Source organism: Ooceraea biroi, chromosome 4 (assembly GCF_003672135.1).
Source record: "Ooceraea biroi isolate clonal line C1 chromosome 4, Obir_v5.4, whole genome shotgun sequence".
Classification (NCBI taxonomy): Eukaryota; Metazoa; Arthropoda; class Insecta; order Hymenoptera; family Formicidae; genus Ooceraea; species Ooceraea biroi.
The window spans coordinates 4,375,733-4,394,310 of NC_039509.1; the positions used below are offsets into that span (position 1 = coordinate 4,375,733).

The 18,578-nt window shown below is 44.8% G+C and overlaps 2 protein-coding genes across 2 annotated transcripts in view; one reads left to right on the forward strand and one right to left on the reverse strand.

Moving 5' to 3' along the window:
* The window catches only part of LOC105280531 (neural cell adhesion molecule 2), a 192,961-nt gene extending 176,364 nt beyond the window's left edge, over nucleotides 1–16,597 (forward strand). Inside the window, exons 7-14 of the mRNA XM_011341145.3 lie at nucleotides 3,707–3,851; nucleotides 3,990–4,120; nucleotides 5,068–5,227; nucleotides 6,740–7,033; nucleotides 9,584–9,892; nucleotides 11,408–11,734; nucleotides 12,140–12,327; nucleotides 12,729–16,597. Of these exons, the coding sequence (XP_011339447.1) occupies nucleotides 3,707–3,851; nucleotides 3,990–4,120; nucleotides 5,068–5,227; nucleotides 6,740–7,033; nucleotides 9,584–9,892; nucleotides 11,408–11,734; nucleotides 12,140–12,327; nucleotides 12,729–13,010 (1,836 nt within the window). The 3' untranslated portion in view covers nucleotides 13,011–16,597. The remainder of the gene's footprint in view (nucleotides 1–3,706; nucleotides 3,852–3,989; nucleotides 4,121–5,067; nucleotides 5,228–6,739; nucleotides 7,034–9,583; nucleotides 9,893–11,407; nucleotides 11,735–12,139; nucleotides 12,328–12,728) is intronic.
* On the reverse strand, nucleotides 15,888–18,540 carry LOC105280920. Its single transcript, XM_026969281.1, has 5 exons — nucleotides 18,379–18,540; nucleotides 17,768–17,869; nucleotides 17,360–17,470; nucleotides 17,119–17,277; nucleotides 15,888–16,953 (listed from the first exon to the last, which is right to left on the reverse strand). The coding sequence occupies exons 1-5, from the start codon at nucleotides 18,451–18,453 to the stop codon at nucleotides 16,735–16,737; spliced, it is 666 nt and encodes a 221-aa protein (XP_026825082.1). The 5' UTR covers nucleotides 18,454–18,540; the 3' UTR covers nucleotides 15,888–16,734.
* Nucleotides 18,541–18,578: the final 38 nt, after the last annotated feature.

Here is an 18,578-nt window from a genome sequence, read left to right on the forward strand (position 1 = left end):
CTATGAGAACGGTATCCTCTTGTGTGTATGCTCCCCGCTCTCTCTTCCTCTCTTCCTCTTTCGTTCTCTTTCCTCGATGCTATTCATTAATTCATTCAATTTTATCCTGAGCGCGCGATGAAATAAATTCCGATTTACCGTAAATCGAACGCTATAAGCGGCGTTTCTGGGGCGCGCGAGAAATGGATGAAGGAGTTCTCACAAATAGCAAGCAAACAAACGTCAACGGGGACACTCGGATTTAGTGTGACGACGGAAGAACTTGTACTTGAGAATAAAGTGATTCGTTGCCAGGTGAAATCGACCGCAGTTTATTCCACTTCGATTACCCCCCCTCGCGTCACCGTTACCCCGATAAAACACCCCCCGTGTGATACGCAAGCGGCAAACAACACGACGCGCGTCGTATCCGTCGCGTTTTGATCCGCACTTAAGACGACGACGCAAATATTTGCCGGGGGGAGGGTGGATTAAGGGTCGACGATGACAACGACGACGAGGACGAAGGGCGAGAGGCCCGCGTGCGGACCAGAGAAAATATTGTTTCAAAGTCGATACTTGCGCCACGCGCGACACTGGAGATTGTTTCGATGCTTACGTAGGAAACTTAAACAGCGAAGCGACGTTAGGGATAACACGCAGAAGGGGGTGAGGATACAGGGAAAATACAACGGAGAGAGGGCCACCACATAATCCACGACGGCGGAACGTCGATCGAAAACGCTAAGGCTTGCCAACTTCCCTCGTTCCTTTCTCTACTCCGTAATCACGCGGTTCCTCAAGTAAGTTCTGGGCTTCATCCCTCTCGGTTTTGCGCGATTACACAGCCCCCCGCCCCCGTAAAAGTAGCTAGTAAGTGTATACGCAATACCTCGTGAACGAGCGGTGCCCGCCCGCGCCAGAGTATTTTTCTCCGCTCGAAATTGCAGCAATTACGTTAATCGATTCGACCCACCGCCACTCGCCCCCGCGCAACCGGAAATATATTTTTAATGGATGGCGCATCTCATTTCGTAATTATCTCCGCGCGAGCTACAGCGCGCGAAATGCCACGGAGCTCGACGCGCCGCCATCGGAACAAAATTAGAGCGCGAAGCTACCCCTGTCTTCCCGTTGATTTATTTTTTCCCCTGCACCCCTTCCACCTAGACAAGACGCGAAATTTATTATTTGTGCGCGGCGTTCCACGTACCGCGATTATTTTTTGATCGCACGATGGGACGGCGGACATCCCGGCGCGAGATTGAGGCCTCGACCGTGCACACATCCGCTTTTCCAAGCGTCACGGGGTTAAAATTTAAAAAAATCGCCCAGGGGTACTTTGAGGTTTTATAAAATATTTTGCTTTATTTCGTTCGGCGGTAGTGAATAATGAGAACAATGTATTCTTCTAGTAACCACGCACGGGCGAGCGCCAGGCCGCAGCATCCGTTTTATGCGGGGATGTAATCCGTGAACATGGTCCATTGAACTCGGAATGCAGCGCTTTTACAGAAATTCGAATGTTTAATTCGCGGAACGCGTGAAACGAGATTATTACGGATAATTCATAATCCATAAATCCGATTTTTCGTGTATTGTGGAACTTTCATAGCGATAGCGGGAAATTACGAATGAATACACGTATGATTTCGAGATACGTAGTGCCATACCTGAAAAATACGAGATAATGCTCACCTCGGAGAATGCCCGCACTCGCGGATTTAAATTAATTACTCGAGTTTCTCATTTTGTTACCAAATTTTATTTCAACTGCAGAGGATATTAAGGTGCTGTACATTTTTATACATAACAATTATCCTTCTCTCAGGGGAGAGTAGATCTGTATTTTCACTTTTGACACGATAGAAAATCGAGGAACGTGGAGTTTTCTGTACCTTTAAATATCTCAGAAGAATGGAACGATATTTGCTCAGACAACAGTAAAGAAGAGAATAAACCCTGATGGTCTCTCTATCTCTCCTCCTGCTCTTTCTTTGTTTCTCATGTGAATGTTTCGAGGCCGTAACTCTGATCGATCGTTATAAAAAAGCGCGCCTCCACGTTTTGGTCTATTTGCTCTGCGATCAAAATCGACACCGGGAAAAATGTCGTTCTTCTTTCGTCGCGTGACACATGTTATTTACCCGTCCCAGGCACTGCTATCAATCGACAGTACCACTATTTACCGAACGCTAACTGGCAAATAACTGATTTACCGAAAGGGCAGCTTTGTCGGGTTTTTACCCATCCACGCACACTGATATGCTCGCAGATTCTCCACTTGTATGGGTGAACAGTGATAAATTTCGGCAACCGTATCAACAAGGAGAAAGAGAGAGAGGGAGAGAAAGACAGAAAAAGAAAGAGGAAGCGGTCAGCCGGCCACTCGACATAACGGGCGTCCATTAAGGCATCGATTCGCCTTAATTGCGGGCGCGAATTTGCGCGGATCGTCGCGACGCTCTGCTTTAAATTATTCGCCGCCTAACGACGCTCTTACCGGAAACCCCGTATCGCGCTACGTGGGACAGTATCCTCCGCGCGATAATTCACGCGCCACCACCCCGCTGCGAAACGCAGCTACGCGGTACACGTGAAAAGATGCGCGCGAGAACCTTATTTTACGGTCGCTTTAAGGAGCAGCTGCCTCGCGAGCTTGGCCTTGCAAATTATGTCGAGTGCACGCCTCGACGGTGTAAATCGAATCGGAAGTCTCTCCCGACTTCCTGCGGAGACATCTCCGCGTTTGGTCTCCCAGAGGCGTCTTCAGCCTCAGTGAGTCTCGAAAGAGTCTCGAGCGAACCGGCGACGATTTCTAGCTGCTTCAAACGTAAACTTGTCATGCGTGCAGACGTCAAATCATTTCTGTCGCTACCACAGAGAGGAAAGTTGCATGCTTTTTTAATTTGTTTAACTCAGGAAATACGACCATCGGATAAAATGTTAGCTTGAAGAATACGATACGCGTCGAGGGTTTAATCAATCGAACCCAAGTTTCGAGATGTTATCGAGAGAAAATCGGAATTTACTTGTAGGAAAGTTATCGACGTGCGCTCTGCAAAAGTGAATCCCGGAGGATAAAGTAAAACCAAAAGTTGGAGCAATCCGCTAAAAAGTACATTACTAGCCGTACGTGCGTGCTCGTGCCAGAAGTCTCGCTACGCGCGAGCCAAAGTTTCTCAGTAATGATAGATGAGCTTTACATTAGATGAAGAAGAACGGAACAGCTGATGGTAGTACGCGTAAACCGTAAGAATGGAAAATACACGCCCTCGCGCATTTATTTACCACTTTACCCGCGGCTCCAGTGGCGCGATCGCGCGCAGGTCGCGCAGGAAATTAATCAGACATATACGTACATTGAATAATTCAGTGAAACCCTACGTAATGACGGTCCGACCCCACAAGGATAAAAGCTGCTTCTTCATTGTTGGAGAATAGGCTCGACCCCTCGAGGAGGGTAACGAGAGATTGATCGGGAATTTCGACGATAGTTAGTGTGCCGACCCTTCGCGGGTCGGGTGATAGATTCGCTTTTAATACATGGGATGGGCGAAACGTCGGCGCGGCGTCGACGTTTCACGAAAGATAGGTGGTCGGTCGGCCTAGGCCGATGAAGAAAAAGAGAATAAATAGCGTGAGATGGCGACGACGACGACGACGATGATGATGGTAGTAGCACGACAAGTCCACGTCGGTGAACGTAATCATAATGTTGTTTCAGATCTCCGCCGATGGGAACACGACCACCAGCGTTTTATCTTTCATGGCGACGAAAGCAGACGCCGACAGACACTTGTCGTGTCAAGCTGAAAATCGAATCATGGGAACCGCGCCAATAGAGGACGGCTGGGTACTCCAGATACAATGTAAGCTCATAAACGCGACCAGGTCGCGTTCACCGTCTTCCTCCGCGCGGGCTTGCGCCCGACGATCCTTCCTTATTTATTCAGAACACCGTGGAATCCGGTCGATTTTGACGGTTTATCGAAGGTCGTGATTCGCAGACACGCCGGAGACGCAGATCCGACTCGGCACCTCGCTGAATCCGAACGCGATACGCGAGGGCACGGACGTCTACTTCGACTGTCTCATACAGGCGGAGCCGTCGGTTTACAAGGTGGAATGGCGGCATCAGGTGAGCGAGAATTCAGTCTCATTCGTCGGAATGAAAGTGTAATGTAACATAACATTCTGTAGAGGCACGCGCGAGTATCCGATATCCTCTTGATTATTCCAGAAAAATTCGATACGCGGATACTCCCGATAACTCGGAATTATTACAAAAATGTTATTCCGGTAAACTGGACTACACGCGACGATAGGCTGTTTTTAGAAAATGGACGTTGCTTGATAGCGCTACGCAAATATAAGTTAATCGAAAAATTCTCGTAAAATAAACAGCGGCCTGCTAGCACCATGAAATATCGTGTTCGAATTTGCTTCATCTCGACACGCCGGTGTTTCGCACGCGAGCTATCCAATTACAGCATCCGCGGTATTCACAAACTGAATTCGTTGACGTCACACCGGAAGTATGGTACATCTCCGAGGGAAGATTTCCATGGGAAGTCGGGATACTCGCGCACCGGGAAACGTCTCTCCGCACCGTCATCACCACTGCAGTCCGTTGTTAATCAATCTTGGGGATGCGAGACAATCCTCGTCTCGCGAGTGACTCATCCATACTCCGCGCACGCGAACATCTCCAAGCCACCCCCTGTCGGCGTGGTAAACAGATTGGTCCCTTTAGCCGGCTAACAAGCTCGATTATATGCCTGCTACCCTCTCACGCGGCACACGCGAGAGCGTCGACTTACGCTTCTAAGACCGAACGCAAACTTCGACGTTCGAAGCGTCAAACTTTTATAATAACTTGCCGTCGCCCGCCAGCTTCGTCCTTTCATCTTGCCAGCGTCCGTTTACAAACGGGGAGGATACCCCGTGCGTGCTCCGGATCCTTATTCACCCACAGGTGCACACACACGTACAACGCACACACGCGAGAAATAATCCTCGCGCCGGGACGCGAGGTCGTCGGTTCAATCTAGCAGCGAGAGGCACCAATTACCGTGTTTCTTCCAGGGTAAGGCACTCCATCACAACACCACGCAAGGCATCATAATCAGCAACCAGAGCCTGGTGCTGCAGAAGGTCGATCGCAGGAGCGCCGGCAATTACACGTGCGTGGGGTACAACACCGAGGGCGACGGCGGGAGCTCGCCCTTTTATCTGAATGTGATGTGTATGTATTGTCTCAGCATCTGTAGCATTACTATCGAGATACCGGAGCTGGATGGATTTAGCGAACGAGGATTTATTCGCCCGTGCAAAACTGCGGCACGAAAAAGGGGTGGCGTGCAGAATTGAACGCCGAAATCGCGCCCCTTCGAATCATCATTAAACGTTTATTTCGCATGGTGCAATGACGCGCCCCAAATCCTCTTTCGATAATTAACAAACACGCGCAAGGAGGAGAACCGAGACTTTCCGAGTCTTTCGGCGAAACGTATAATCGGATCCCCGCGGATTAATGTATTGTACGAATTATGGGATTGAAGCGCTGATTAAATCCTCCCTCGTTGACAATTAAACAATCGCCCCAGTTATCGATCGCGCTGGTAGCGCGATAACGATGACGCGGCGCCAAATCCAGGCGCAACGCGAAAGCGTCGGAAGCATCTCGTTTGGTCGGCTTTAATTAATAATGGATTATAATACGCAAAGATTCGGTAAATTTACTCCCGTAAATTCCCACTGTGAAATTTTAATTCCGGGCTTACGTGCGTGCGATCAAACGTCCCTCGCGAATTGCCTTGTACGGTCGAGCCGTGTTTACCCGTTTGTGCGCGCAGATTATCGGACGTGATATCGAAATATTTTAGATCGCAATAGTTTTGTTAATCAATATTTGAATTTACTCGAAGACCACACATGCACGAGTGTATTGGCTCGCTGTATGGAACGCAAAACATATTACAGCAAAGCTCTTCCCTCACATTTATTGCAAAATTTCAGAGCTGAAAACTATAGTGAACATATTATTGGCGTAAACATCGTAATGAAACAAAGGAATAATAAAAATTTAACAGATTTAATGGACAATGTTTGATCAAAAAATACTTGAGGGTATTAATCGTTTAATTATATAACGTTGTGATTAAAATCTCGTATTGTTTATTAAAGAGAAGTGTTAATAATATTTGGAGAAATAATGATCAGCATTTCAATTTTTATCAAATATATCCGTCTCGTATGAAGTTATGTAACGTTGAAATAAAAATATTCCTGCAAACGATTTCATTTACTCGTTTAATATGAGCGACTAGCTAATATCTCTTTTTCACACAGTCCCGCGAGAACATTTAAAACATGTAATATATGTTTGACTCACGCACAAGACATAAAATTTAAAATGTTTGGATCTCTTTATCTGATGTATTCCATAACGTGTCTGTTAAAAGAAATTTGTTGTAAATTCGATTTTAAATAAACTCAGCTGCCTGAATAAAATCAGCTACGAAAGCTACGATACAAATGACATAATATGCGCATTTCGCTGGCGGCTAATCAAATTATTCCTCTCGCGAAAGCTGCACGAGCGACTTAACAGATCGCGAAATAGTCGAGAGATTGTATCCGTACCAATTTCCGCCAGTGGCATGAGGAATTCACGAGCTGCGCAGGATGAAGATATCGGTCGCATCCGCTCGCGTCCCGATCATTTATTAGCGCCGTCCGACTTTCCTGTCCGCAGTCGCCCCCACGTGCAAACCGAACCAGACGAAGGTCCACGGCGTGGCGAAACAGGAGAAGGCGAATATATCTTGCCAAGTGGATGCAAATCCGCCGGAAGTGCAATTTCGATGGACCTTCAATAACTCCGCCGAGAGTATCGACGTTCCGCCCGGTCACATCGCGCAAGCTGGCACATCCTCCATCGTCTCATACACACCGCTGACGGAATTGGATTACGGGACGTTACTCTGCTGGGCCAACAATCGGATCGGGGCTCAACAAGTACCCTGCGTCTACCACATTATACCGGCAGGTAAGGTATCCAGCACTCATACATCCGTATCATGATATTCACGTAAACGCGAACCGGCTCTCGGAACGTAACGTGAATTTTCGATCGTCTCTTTATGAGAATATCTTTATGCAGAACGTGTGACCAAATCTGGAGATCGATGTATAATAATTCTTACCCGATTTAAGGCATTTTCACGATTACCTGCGAAGATTGAAATGAACGGATGAAAATAGAAGAAAGGATTTAACAGAAGGAAGATGAAAGTGGAGCTTTTAAAATACTTAAAATACTTTGGATATCTTCGCTCCAAAAATGGAGGATGTTTTTATACTAGCTTTTACGAAATGGATATTTGTATTTAATCCGCCTGTCTTTCGCAAATTGATGGGACTAATAATAAAGTTACTACCAATAGAGGTTTCTCTCATTCGAGGGAGATTTAATTCTTCCGGGAATTGCGTCTTTATGCTAATTTAGATGCCAGCTTTTGTTCCTACTTCGCAAAGTTTCACATTTGCGTAATTGAATAACTAATTCGGATCTTAGTGCAAAATTGAATGGACGTGGCATGTGCCACGTTTTATTAGAATAAATTACGTAAACACGAAACTTTGGAAATTTGCAATCATCATCGATCTCCTAATTAGTAGTATTACCTATATTGAATTGTGTAATATATTAAAAAATCGAGAATTACATTTCCAAATATTACAAATCTCTGAAATATCCAAGAAATATCATGTTATAACATCTCCCGCGATGCACGCAATATTGTAAAAAGAATTTCTTCCTTCGCATTTGTTGCGTTGCCATTACCGCAAAAGAATTTGACACCGTGGCTTTTGGTTGAAAATTTGAACTTAGAAAATCCATACAAGTCCATTGGATCGTATCGGTACATCACCATTATTCTAGGATTGTATTTCCGTCGTGTCGATGCTCGAGTTACCAATTAATCACGATTCGCAGGTTGCGCGCTCTCGGATTACTGCAAGGAAAACGCGAACGCACATCCGTTCTGCATAAAGACGTGTATTCGGCACATTAAAAGGAAACAGCTCCGACCTTTTGCACCGCGGCAAAAAGCGAATCCGATGTAGGCCGGATAAAAAGGAGGCACCGCGCGGAATGGTAGCAGGTGTCCGGCGTTATGATTTTTCAGCAACCGTAAACCGTAAACCGCGAGAATAACTCGCGGCGTATTCCCGCTTATTTCCTTTTCTTTATTTCTCTCACCCCGGTCGCGATGCAATATGCTGTATTCTTTCCGTTCCCCGTCTTCTTCGCGCCCTTTTAGTCGGCTTTTACGAGCCGTAAAGTGTACCACCGGCTAATACCTTCACGGGAAAAAGCAGACAACCGTATATCTTTACTGCCGACTCGTTTACAAGTCGCTTGTACGTACATGTGCCGGTACACCGTGAACCGGATTCACAGGGCAAGTAACACGCCCTGATTCGCGAATCTACTGCACGCGAAACGATACATTACGTAAATGTATGTACCTTCACGTCGCCCGTGTATCGAGACTATACATCATTTCGGCGAGAAAGTAACACTATACGCACCACTGAAAGTTCGAGTAAACTTTAGAACGCGCCGACGCTGCGAAACTTATCGTTCCACTTGTACAATTATGTTTGTGCTTCAAATTTAGCGACTTCAATATAGTGTAAACCGTAGAAATAAATGAACTTTGAGGGAGCGCCGCGTAGTCGCCACTGCATTATTGTTGTGGCGTTATTTATTCAAGTTTACATTTATTCGCACAGTTGAGGGGATAAAAATATCGGTAGAATCCTAGAATATACGGTTAAAATTACGCTATTTTTCGAAAAATATAAATACATGTATAGATTGTATTGAATGTATCTCGGGCAATACGCGCGGGAACGGAAGGATGATGTGTGGATGCATTTTGCGAAATATAATATTGACGAGACTAAATGAAAATAAAAATTTAACGTAATCAATAAAACTGTGTTATTATTCTTAAAATGTTTCCCCTTTATTGTTCATCGGCGTACAAAAGCGAAATACTTTGATATTGCTGGCGTTAATTTATTTAGCCCTACAATCCGCTTGACTAGCGCCGATTGGGGCCAAGCGAATATTTCAATCTGAGTTCGTGGAAGCTTTGAAACAGCAATTATCCGAAACATTGAAACTGTTATTTGAAACATCCACGGAAACACGTGCACAAATCCAGTAGCCGTTTTTGAAAAATTGCTATAACCGTCACGCAATCATCGATATCTCCAATTTGCGTCAGCGTGTAATTCAATCATTCGCATAACTCATCCTTCTTTTTTCTTTTTTTTCCATCAAGCATTCATTTTCCATCGTTCCAGCGTTTTTCTTGTTAACCGCCTTATCCAGCCTATAATATTTCCGGCGAAAGGGAGCATCACAGGCGAGAACTCTCCTTTTATACGCTCGGTGAGCTCGAAGGGTGCCTCTCGCGATATTATCGCGACTTGGTGCTCATTACGAGCTGTTACGTGCGCTCGCGAATAATTCCGTGCACGCGGCGCATTTTAAAACGCAGACGAACCTTATCTGTGACAGGTCGGCCGGATATGGTTCACAACTGCACGACCTCGAACACGTCGACCAATTCGTTCTCCGTGCGATGTGCGGAGGGTTTCAACGGAGGTCTCCCGCAGTCCTTCCTGCTGGAAGTACGCGAGAGCAACAGCCAGGAGTTGCGTGCCAATCTGACGTCGCCGGTGCCACGCTTCAGTGTCACTCACCTGGAGTCCGGCGCCCTTTATCAGGCCTGCATTTACGCCTACAACGACAAGGGTCGCAGCGAGGCGATGGTGGTGCAAGCCGGCACCCTTAGGCTGCCGGAGAAACAATTGACGTCCGATTCGGGTGAGCCATCTGCCCTACCTCCCTACCCCTTTGTTCAAACTGCGTTTGAGCATCGGTGATCCGATTATCTCACGAATTAGAAGTTTAATACATAAGAAATAAAATACGTAATAATGTATAAGGTATAAACATTATTGGCTCATTGATATTATTACGAGTTATTACTAAAGAGTTGTAATAATGTTAATAATAATAATACGGTTAACGAGGAAAGAAGATATATATGTGTGAGAAAATACGCACGACTTTAATGCACTTTGCAATTATACCAAAGTAGATTAATACTTATAGATCGGTACTCGCAGAAATTCTCTCACAAGACTTGCTCTGTAATGTTAACAACTCAAAAGCTTTCCGATACCTTTTGAACGAGCTTGCCGGTACTCGGTTTGCTTGAAAGTTCCGAGAAAGTATTGGAACTCAAGAGCCATCACCCCACCTGGTATCCTACACGAGAGTGGTTCTCTAACTTTTTTGCTTGCGACGTAAAATTTTTTTTCACCGTGAAAGATCGCGCGAGATCACATTTTGCGTTTCACCAAGGAAACTGGCACAACTGGAGGAAAAAAGCCAGTTTCTTGAGAATAAAACTTGAAAACTGAAATTTAATTAGCCGTGGAAAATACGATTGACAAACAGAATTTTACTTGGCGTCGTACCGTGAGAAACTTAGTGATAAATTAGATTGATTTGCATTTCTGTCTCTCTCTTCAAGAGTTTTTGTGACTCGTAATGCTCTTCTTCCCACTATCTACATTTACATTTACGTTACACTCGATATTACGTAACACACACACTCTTAGAAGATTACACGAAAGAAAATTTGAATAATCACAAAATAATTTTGTTGCACGAACCATGCTAGTAAAAAAACCCACAGTCAATTGGAGCCGGATTAGCGAAAAGCTATCGGTTTGTACACACATACAATATTAATTTATCGTGTGAACCGCGTAAAAAGCTCCCGGCGCTTTTATAACCGCGCGAAAATCCGGGTCAGGAATTGGCAATTTAATACAATCGAGCGATTTTCCCGCTGTTTGCTCGATGGAATTGTTTTATCGTAATTTTTAATTTACCCACCACACCCTTTCAGGGGAGGAGAATCGCGCTTTATCTCTCTATTAAAATAAAATACGCCCCGTAGTGCACCATATTTAGGAAATTGTATTGTCGGATGCACAAACAGGCGAAGCATGACTCTCGAACGCCGAATGCTTTTTGTTCTCTTTGTAAAAGCGATGTGCTTGTTACGTCACACGTGATATACTATTTCGTAACACCGACTACACTGCGTGGCATTATCGTATTACGTCATCCGTTAAAAATCCGACGCCACGTCAAGACGCGGAAGTGCTTAAAAGCATTTTTATTAGAACGAACGTTATTTATGTCGGAGTGCGCGATCAAACGCCGTTTAAATTTATCAGCGTAGAACGTTTATCACGACCGGGCGACTCTGTGACCGATATCGATCGCTTCTCATTATCGATCCATCAATTATCGGCGTTGCAGAACGTCCGAGACAGCATGTCAGACTGACACCAATGCTGAGTGTAATGATCGGGGTGGTAACGGCGCTCATCATCGTCGCGGTCATCGTGATGGTCGTTTTGCGGATTCAGCACACGCATGTGGAAGAACAGAACAAATCGCAAATGGAGAATCACGCGAAGCAGACGAAGGCCGTCCCCATACAGAGAGAGTTACGATTCCGGGAGGGGTGCAGCTTGCTCGCGGACGAGAAGCACCCCAGCAGCCCGTTCAGGAAGCTGGAGACCAGCGGTGACCTCAGCGAGAGCGACGAGAAGAATCCGGACATCATTCCGCAGCAGATCGCTGGTTCGTACCTTCGCTTTAGTTCACCCTTGTACTAATGAAAGTCTTGAATATTAATAATCCGAAAGTTGGCAGAACGAAGGGAAAGTGAGTTTCAAATCAAATACAAGGGAAAGACATTTTAACGAAAGATAAAATTAACAACATCATTAGGAAATTTAATTTTCCTGTTTCATTATTTTCCTGCCAATCAGTGCAGGCTAAAATTATTTCTGTAAATACGTCTGAAGACATTTTTCCAGGATTGAAAAAGAATCCTGCTGATAAGAACTTTACTTGCAAGGGCAAGTATAAGGATACAGGCCTATAAAAGTTTTTAGATTCCCCCGTTCTCCGCATTTACATCCTCGTAAAACGCTTTGGCGATATTTTCGGTTGTAAAGCTGTTGTTTCGAAATTTGTTTATAGGCGACGAGCCGTCGGAATATCTAAGAAAGAGGCGTTTGGTGTCAACGATCGAGACGTCACCCTCGAGGAGCCTTCTGGAACACTCGGTGACTTCCATCAGCGGACACAGTAGTTATGTTGGTTACTGCACGATCCGCAACGGTATGCCGCTGCACGAGTTCTCGAACCTGTCAACGAAGCACAAAAGCGTGAGTTTCGTCGCGAATTCCATGACAGATGTATTGCGCAAACATCCCGTGGGTATTTAGTGCAATAATACAGCAGCTTGCATTAACAACAAGCAGTGTTATCTTGTAGCCCTACGGCCGACAGGATGAAATTACACGCGCGGTGACTGAGAATTACATCAAATCGTCATTAAGCAAAATATTTATGATATAACATGCCACGATATAAATATCTTTTACGATGACAAATTTGAAAATTTGCAAGATCCTAAAACAAATATCATTATTATAATTACACAAATTAAAAAAATTAAATAGTATAATCGTAATATAGTCTCAACGAGTTTATTCTGAAAAAGAAAGCTAAAAAGAAATGTAATTAAATCGAAGGCAAACAAAAGCTCATGATTGCCGCATTTCAGTTTCAACCGATGGTCGACGTGTACGAGAGCGGCATGTGCACGTTGCCGAGGCAACATTGGCCCAGCCAGAGCGTCCAGTCGATGTCGATGACGATGAGTCCCCCGATGCTGTACGGCGGTCTGGGCGTCGTTAGCAGGGCCTGCCCGAGTGGCAGCACTCTTCTGACGAAGGATTGCGACACGCGAGTGCCCGGCCAATGCTGTCCAGCGATCCAGTCGCAGAAGGAGGCGACGATAGGCACGCCGGTGGTGGTGGCGGCCAAGAGGGAGAGCTCCGTGTGACCCTACACCCGCCACGGGGCCTGCACCTGCAGCGTGAGCGACCTGCTGTGAATCGAAACGCCGTTGTCGATCGCGAGATAGCCGCGCGAGTCCCGAACGACACGTGAAAAGGAAGTTTAAAGGACGTTTTTCGGGATGTCTCGGAGGAAGACATGCTGGATTGGAACGTCTTCTGCACGATCAAGGAAAATTTTCCTGGGATCTTCAAAGGACGCGCACGCGTTTCTTAAAAATTATGTCTTTTGAACTTTCGACCCCCTGTCAGTTTGGGACACGTTTCGAGTGTGCGGGTCGGTTCGAGTTCGATGGATTTACGTTTGCATTTCGGCGAAAAAGCATCACGGTTTGCGTCTCTCTGTTGAATCAAGTGCCCTTTTTTTACACCGAAGAAGGACGGACACCTCGAACGGCTGCTTAGCGGCAGCATCTCTCGCTTCCCGTGCGTTAGCTTCGTGACCGTGCCCCGGGTGGAACCCTCGACGAGCGAGTTCACCGCACGCACATAGGCACTCCTGTACATACCTCGAAAGATATTTTGTACGAGTCGCGTATGCATTGACGGTTCATTCCCACCTTTTACTATGAAACAACACTGTACAATTTGTCTAGTCGTTGTAAGTATAAATATGTATATGCGTTAAGTCGACGGGAAGAGGCGCTAGACCAGAATAACGTACACTGAGGGGGATGATCATCGCCGGCGCGGTGTAATTATTTACAACGCGCAACGGCGGATGAAACTCTCTGCGGGGACGGGAGAGGAAAATCGGGAGAGGAGTTGTCAGAGACATATCGTTTGTATCTACATCCGTGGGAATCGAGTCGGGCGAGACGGGCGTACGAAGATCATGAGAGCAACGGTGGAGTAATGAGACAAAGAGAGAGAGAGAGAGACAGAGGGAAGGAGAGGAAGAGAGAAAGGAAAGGAAGAAAAAGAGAGAGAGAGAGAGAAGAGGAAGATACAGATAAAAATCCCCATCGCGCTTTCGTCAGTCTGCAGTATTCTGGATTTCATAGTAAGATTAAGTATCTCTTGTACAATGTATAAAGTAACGACTTCCTTCGAAGTAAATGTACCGAGTATGATGAACGTTGTTTCTCGAAGTCTTGAATCTTACTCTATAGGGCGACCGGGCGCCGATTACCGCCCGCGTTCGTAAAGAAAAAGAAAAGACAAAAAAAAAGAACCGTGTGGTAACGTAATCGCGATAGCACTTCTAACTTACTGCCTGTTTCGATGCTTGCGAATCTCGTTGGTTACTTCGTTCGGCCGAGGCTGCCGCTTTAGCCTCCTCCTTGTATCATATAGCTGTAAAGGATAAAAGAAGAAAGAGTCGCCGAAGGGCGCCTCGTCATATCCTCCGTACGTGAATAATTATCGTCGTCGATCCGGAGCGGCTCATCGCGCCGCCAAGTCGCCAATCCAAGTCGAAAGGCGAGCTCGGTAGCTCCTCCTGACATTGAGCAGTCAGTTCTGCACTCTGAGGGATGAATTTTGGAGACGTATCACGCGAGACGCGCGTCTCTTCTTTTCCCGAGGAAGTGGTCGCCCGATTCGTAGCACTCCGTCTCGATCTGTACAGATACTGATTTCCGTGTGCGGGACTACGTTCTGAGTGTGCGACAATCCCGACTGCAAGGATTCACGTGAGAAACCGAGCGTGTTTCATCTGATGTGGCTGTGCATGCGAGAAAAAAGCAAGAGAAAGCGAGATACGCCTCTCCTTGCGTATCTACATATGTATTTATTATGTCTAGATAATTCTATTGTTTTACCGTTCAATGTGAATTCGATACGAGTAGTCGCAATTGAACTACGATTGTTGCGCATCTTCTCGGGCGCGCCGCTTGCCGCGAAGCAAGGCAACATTTTACGTACAGGTTCTGGAAAGCTGAAAAATTTGTTTTCGCGCTGCTTGCGTACATATATCACGTTTCGCGGTAATTAAACGCTAAACGGTCGTGCCAGCGAATTTAATCTTTAAATGGATTCGCAATTTCATTCCCGGGTCTTCGGTTCCTCGACGCGGCTCCGACGCGTCGCTCCGCTGAAGTCAAAGTTTCGCTGTGGCCGTGTTTGTCTATCAGATCGGAACTTCGCGCTAAATTCACCATGGACGGAATGTAGGTCTGTGACTGTTTGCAGTCGTCTTCATCGTCATTGTCGTTGTCGCGCATTTCGTTAATACGCGCATACAGATGAACACATTCGGCAGGGACGACCGAAGCTACTGCATACCCGAAACGAAGCACACGCTTCCGAAGGAAACTGCGAACGATCGACGAGAGACTCGAAAATGGAACGCGGAACACGACGGAGAATCGCGTTCTCGCGTGCCGTAACGTCTCGAGGATCTCCAGACGAAGATGTTGTTTCCCTTAGTCGCTTAGGCACCGCTCCCGAGAGATCGGACTATTGACGAGATAAAAAGTGAGATAAATCGTTGATGATGAAGAGGATTATTATGATGATGATGATGATGATTATTATTATTATTGCCATTAATGGAATTGATGTCGGAACATTGTGAGTGTACGTTGTCGAGAAGAATTTTAGTGATCGTTGAAACGCAGCCGAAATTACGCGTACCTTCTTCCCCTACCCCCGCCCTTGTTATAACTTTTGCACGCATAGAGATTGTGTAATTGTGTATGCGGTAACGGGCCGCTGTGCAGCAACACACAAAGAAATTCCGCAATGAGAGAGAAACGTCACGAGAACGAAGCGTACAATAAAACCTGGATTTAAACTGCCAAAGTTTCTACTCTTTATTCGTGTGTGGATCGTGTGCGTGTGCGTGTGTGTTTGTGTCTGTGGACGACGGGTGGATGTGTGGGTGTGGATCACTATACGCGCACTATACTATAAAACAAAAGTCGTGGTGTCAACTTTTTAATAAACGGAAATGGATTCTTTTCTAACGGAGAATACAGCTGCGTTCTTGAGACACGTTCATTATATCCCGCTTGATTAATTCGCATCCGACGAATTTCCAGAAGGATGTTGTTCTCTCACCGTTTTCCACCGTTTTTACTGGTGGAGACTGTCGGTCTCCTCCTTCTTCTTCTTCGAGTTTTCGTTGTGCGGAACCTTCCGGTGGCCGTGCTCGTCGAAGACATCGTGAGGCATGATATCGCACGGCGGTGGCCACACATTATTATCTGAAAAATGACCAAACAGTGTTTGTCAGCTGGCCGTTAAACGATCAAAATGACAAATCGAGATTTCCTTCAATCGCGCGAGTGATACGCGCGCAAAGTCGATTCAGCGAAGCCGCAATGCTTCGATTGACGCGTGTCGCATGCCGATCCGGGTATATGAAATTGAAACTCAGACGGACCGCTGAAAAATATCGCATCTTTCAGGATAAAAGTACATCACAGCACTCTGTCCCATGATTGCCTGTGTATCGTAAGTAAACGTGACCGGATCTGACCAGCCGCCGCTTGCGCGAGATACTGCATTGAAGTTTGTACATGTACTTAGTTCATAGGACTGTCTCCGACATACACACACACGAGTCTCATGTACCCTCAGAACGTTTTTTTGATATTGTAAATATTCTGAAATAAATAATCATTTTTATTCACGCGATCTGTGCATCATTGACCCGCTTCAACTTCGATCCTTGCGAGAAGCGACGATTCTCATCGGTTGGCGGTTGATTCTATTGATGCATGATAATTAGCATAACACGTTGCTTCATATTACGTTTGCTGTTTCTCAAAAGATAAATAGATTAAATAGATTGTTATAGGCGTAATCCTTACCGTCCCAAAATGCGCTCGGCGACATGTCCGAATACATCAGCGAGTGTTCCTGGATCGTTTTGATGACAGGCGATTTCACGTTCAAGAGAAACTCGAAGACCGTGCTTTCCGGTAGATATTGGGCCGCTCTTGGGCCTTCCAACTGGTGCAACACGTGCTGAACGCTGATCGACTGCAAAACGGAATAGAATCACCAAACAAATAATCCTTTAGTTTATTTAAAAATATTTTTTAATTCTTCAAAAAAAAATTCTTTTTTTAACGTTTTGTTAAAAACGGAAAACTACAGCTGAAAGCTTTCTGTATTTCCCTTAGATTTTCACGAACTTGTGCAAACCTTTTCCCGCACCGTGTTTGATACATATTCGCATAACGCGTACACCTTTATTAAGCAGTTGAAAACATGCTTCTGGATACCGGCCAACGTGTGGTCTTCCAACATCTCTAATAACGTAGGTGGTATCATATAGACGTGGCACCATCCCGTGAAAAATCTCTAAAAGTACGTGCATTTGCAATTATTATTCTCGTTAATTCTTGAGTGCAAATTATGAAGTATATATCAAATGATTATCGACTTGATACACGTGATGATACGAAGGCAGAGGAATCGCTTTCCCGAATTTACATTCATCATTTTTCGTGGCATACATAAGCTCATAGTGCTTATAAATAATGTCCTCCCATGCCTGTCAAGAGAAGAAATTCTCGTTTAAATATTAATCATTATCTTTTTCTGCTAATATAATAAATAAAAATAATGAAAAACTAAAAAGAGTAAAAAATATCGTATTTATTGGATTGTTATATTGGTCTCATCTTTTTAGTGGTTTTAATAATATGGATCGTAACATATATCTGTTATTAAAAACACTAAATGAACAGGACGCATAAATGTTACAATCCATCGTTAAAATCGGAAAGAACAATTTACGAAACTTAAAGATTATGAAGTGTAAGGATGGAAAGATTTTATGTAAAAATACCTCTAACACGTGCACGTAGCAGGTCGGATAAACAAGGAATAATCCTGTGATGGGCATGTCGCTGTAATCCATGCATAACTCATGTATAATACCCTCCATTTTCTACAAAATATCGTAAGATATGAGAAAATGCTAAAAACTTTTATTAACATTGCTGTGTGCCGTAAGACATCATTTCTGAGATATCTTTGAGCTGTACTTGTTTGAGCTATTTTTGTTGAATGTTATATCACCGTTAATATCTTCCGCGGTTCCGCATTCGGATGCAAATGGAAATGATTATATACATACAATTATAAAACTTTAAGACGCGATGATGGTTCACGGAAAAACTCACCTCCCGCAAAACTTCATGAGTTCCATAATATTGCCCGAAGTAAACAACTCGCGTAACGTAAGTTTTCTGAAAGGATGTATTTCCTACGAATGAACTTTAGCAAATCGAGGAATGCTACGCAGGTTTTAATTACAAATATTCCATCTTTAATTTTATCTGAGGAATAACTCTTCTACGTGCAAATCTGTTCTGCGTTTTATATTGTCACTACAGGTTTTTCAGTAGAAACATCGAAGCAACAGACACAGATACAATACTAAAATAATATACTTACACAACCTGCAGCGCGAAGATTGCGTCGCACCACGTCTAAAATGCTTTTTCTCACTGGCTCAGTTATACGAATCATGAGGTCTTAACAAATCAATTATGCACTCGACACACTATTTCTAACTTAGAATCATGTAAAATTTGTCTCTTATACTTGTAGAAATGTAAAAAATTCTATACATAATTTCTTCACTACTGCTTCTT

Excerpts from the sequence above, each read along its gene's own strand:
- LOC105280920 (XM_026969281.1), bottom strand. The coding sequence starts at position 18,453 with ATGATTCGTATAACTGAGCCAGTGAGAAAAAGCATTTTAGACGTGGTG. Across the intron at positions 17,278-17,359 it reads CGTATCATCACGTGTATCAA|AGATTTTTCACGGGATGGTG; the intron begins GTCGATAATCAT and ends ACGTACTTTTAG. Across the intron at positions 16,954-17,118 it reads CAAACACGGTGCGGGAAAAG|TCGATCAGCGTTCAGCACGT; the intron begins GTTTGCACAAGT and ends TCCGTTTTGCAG.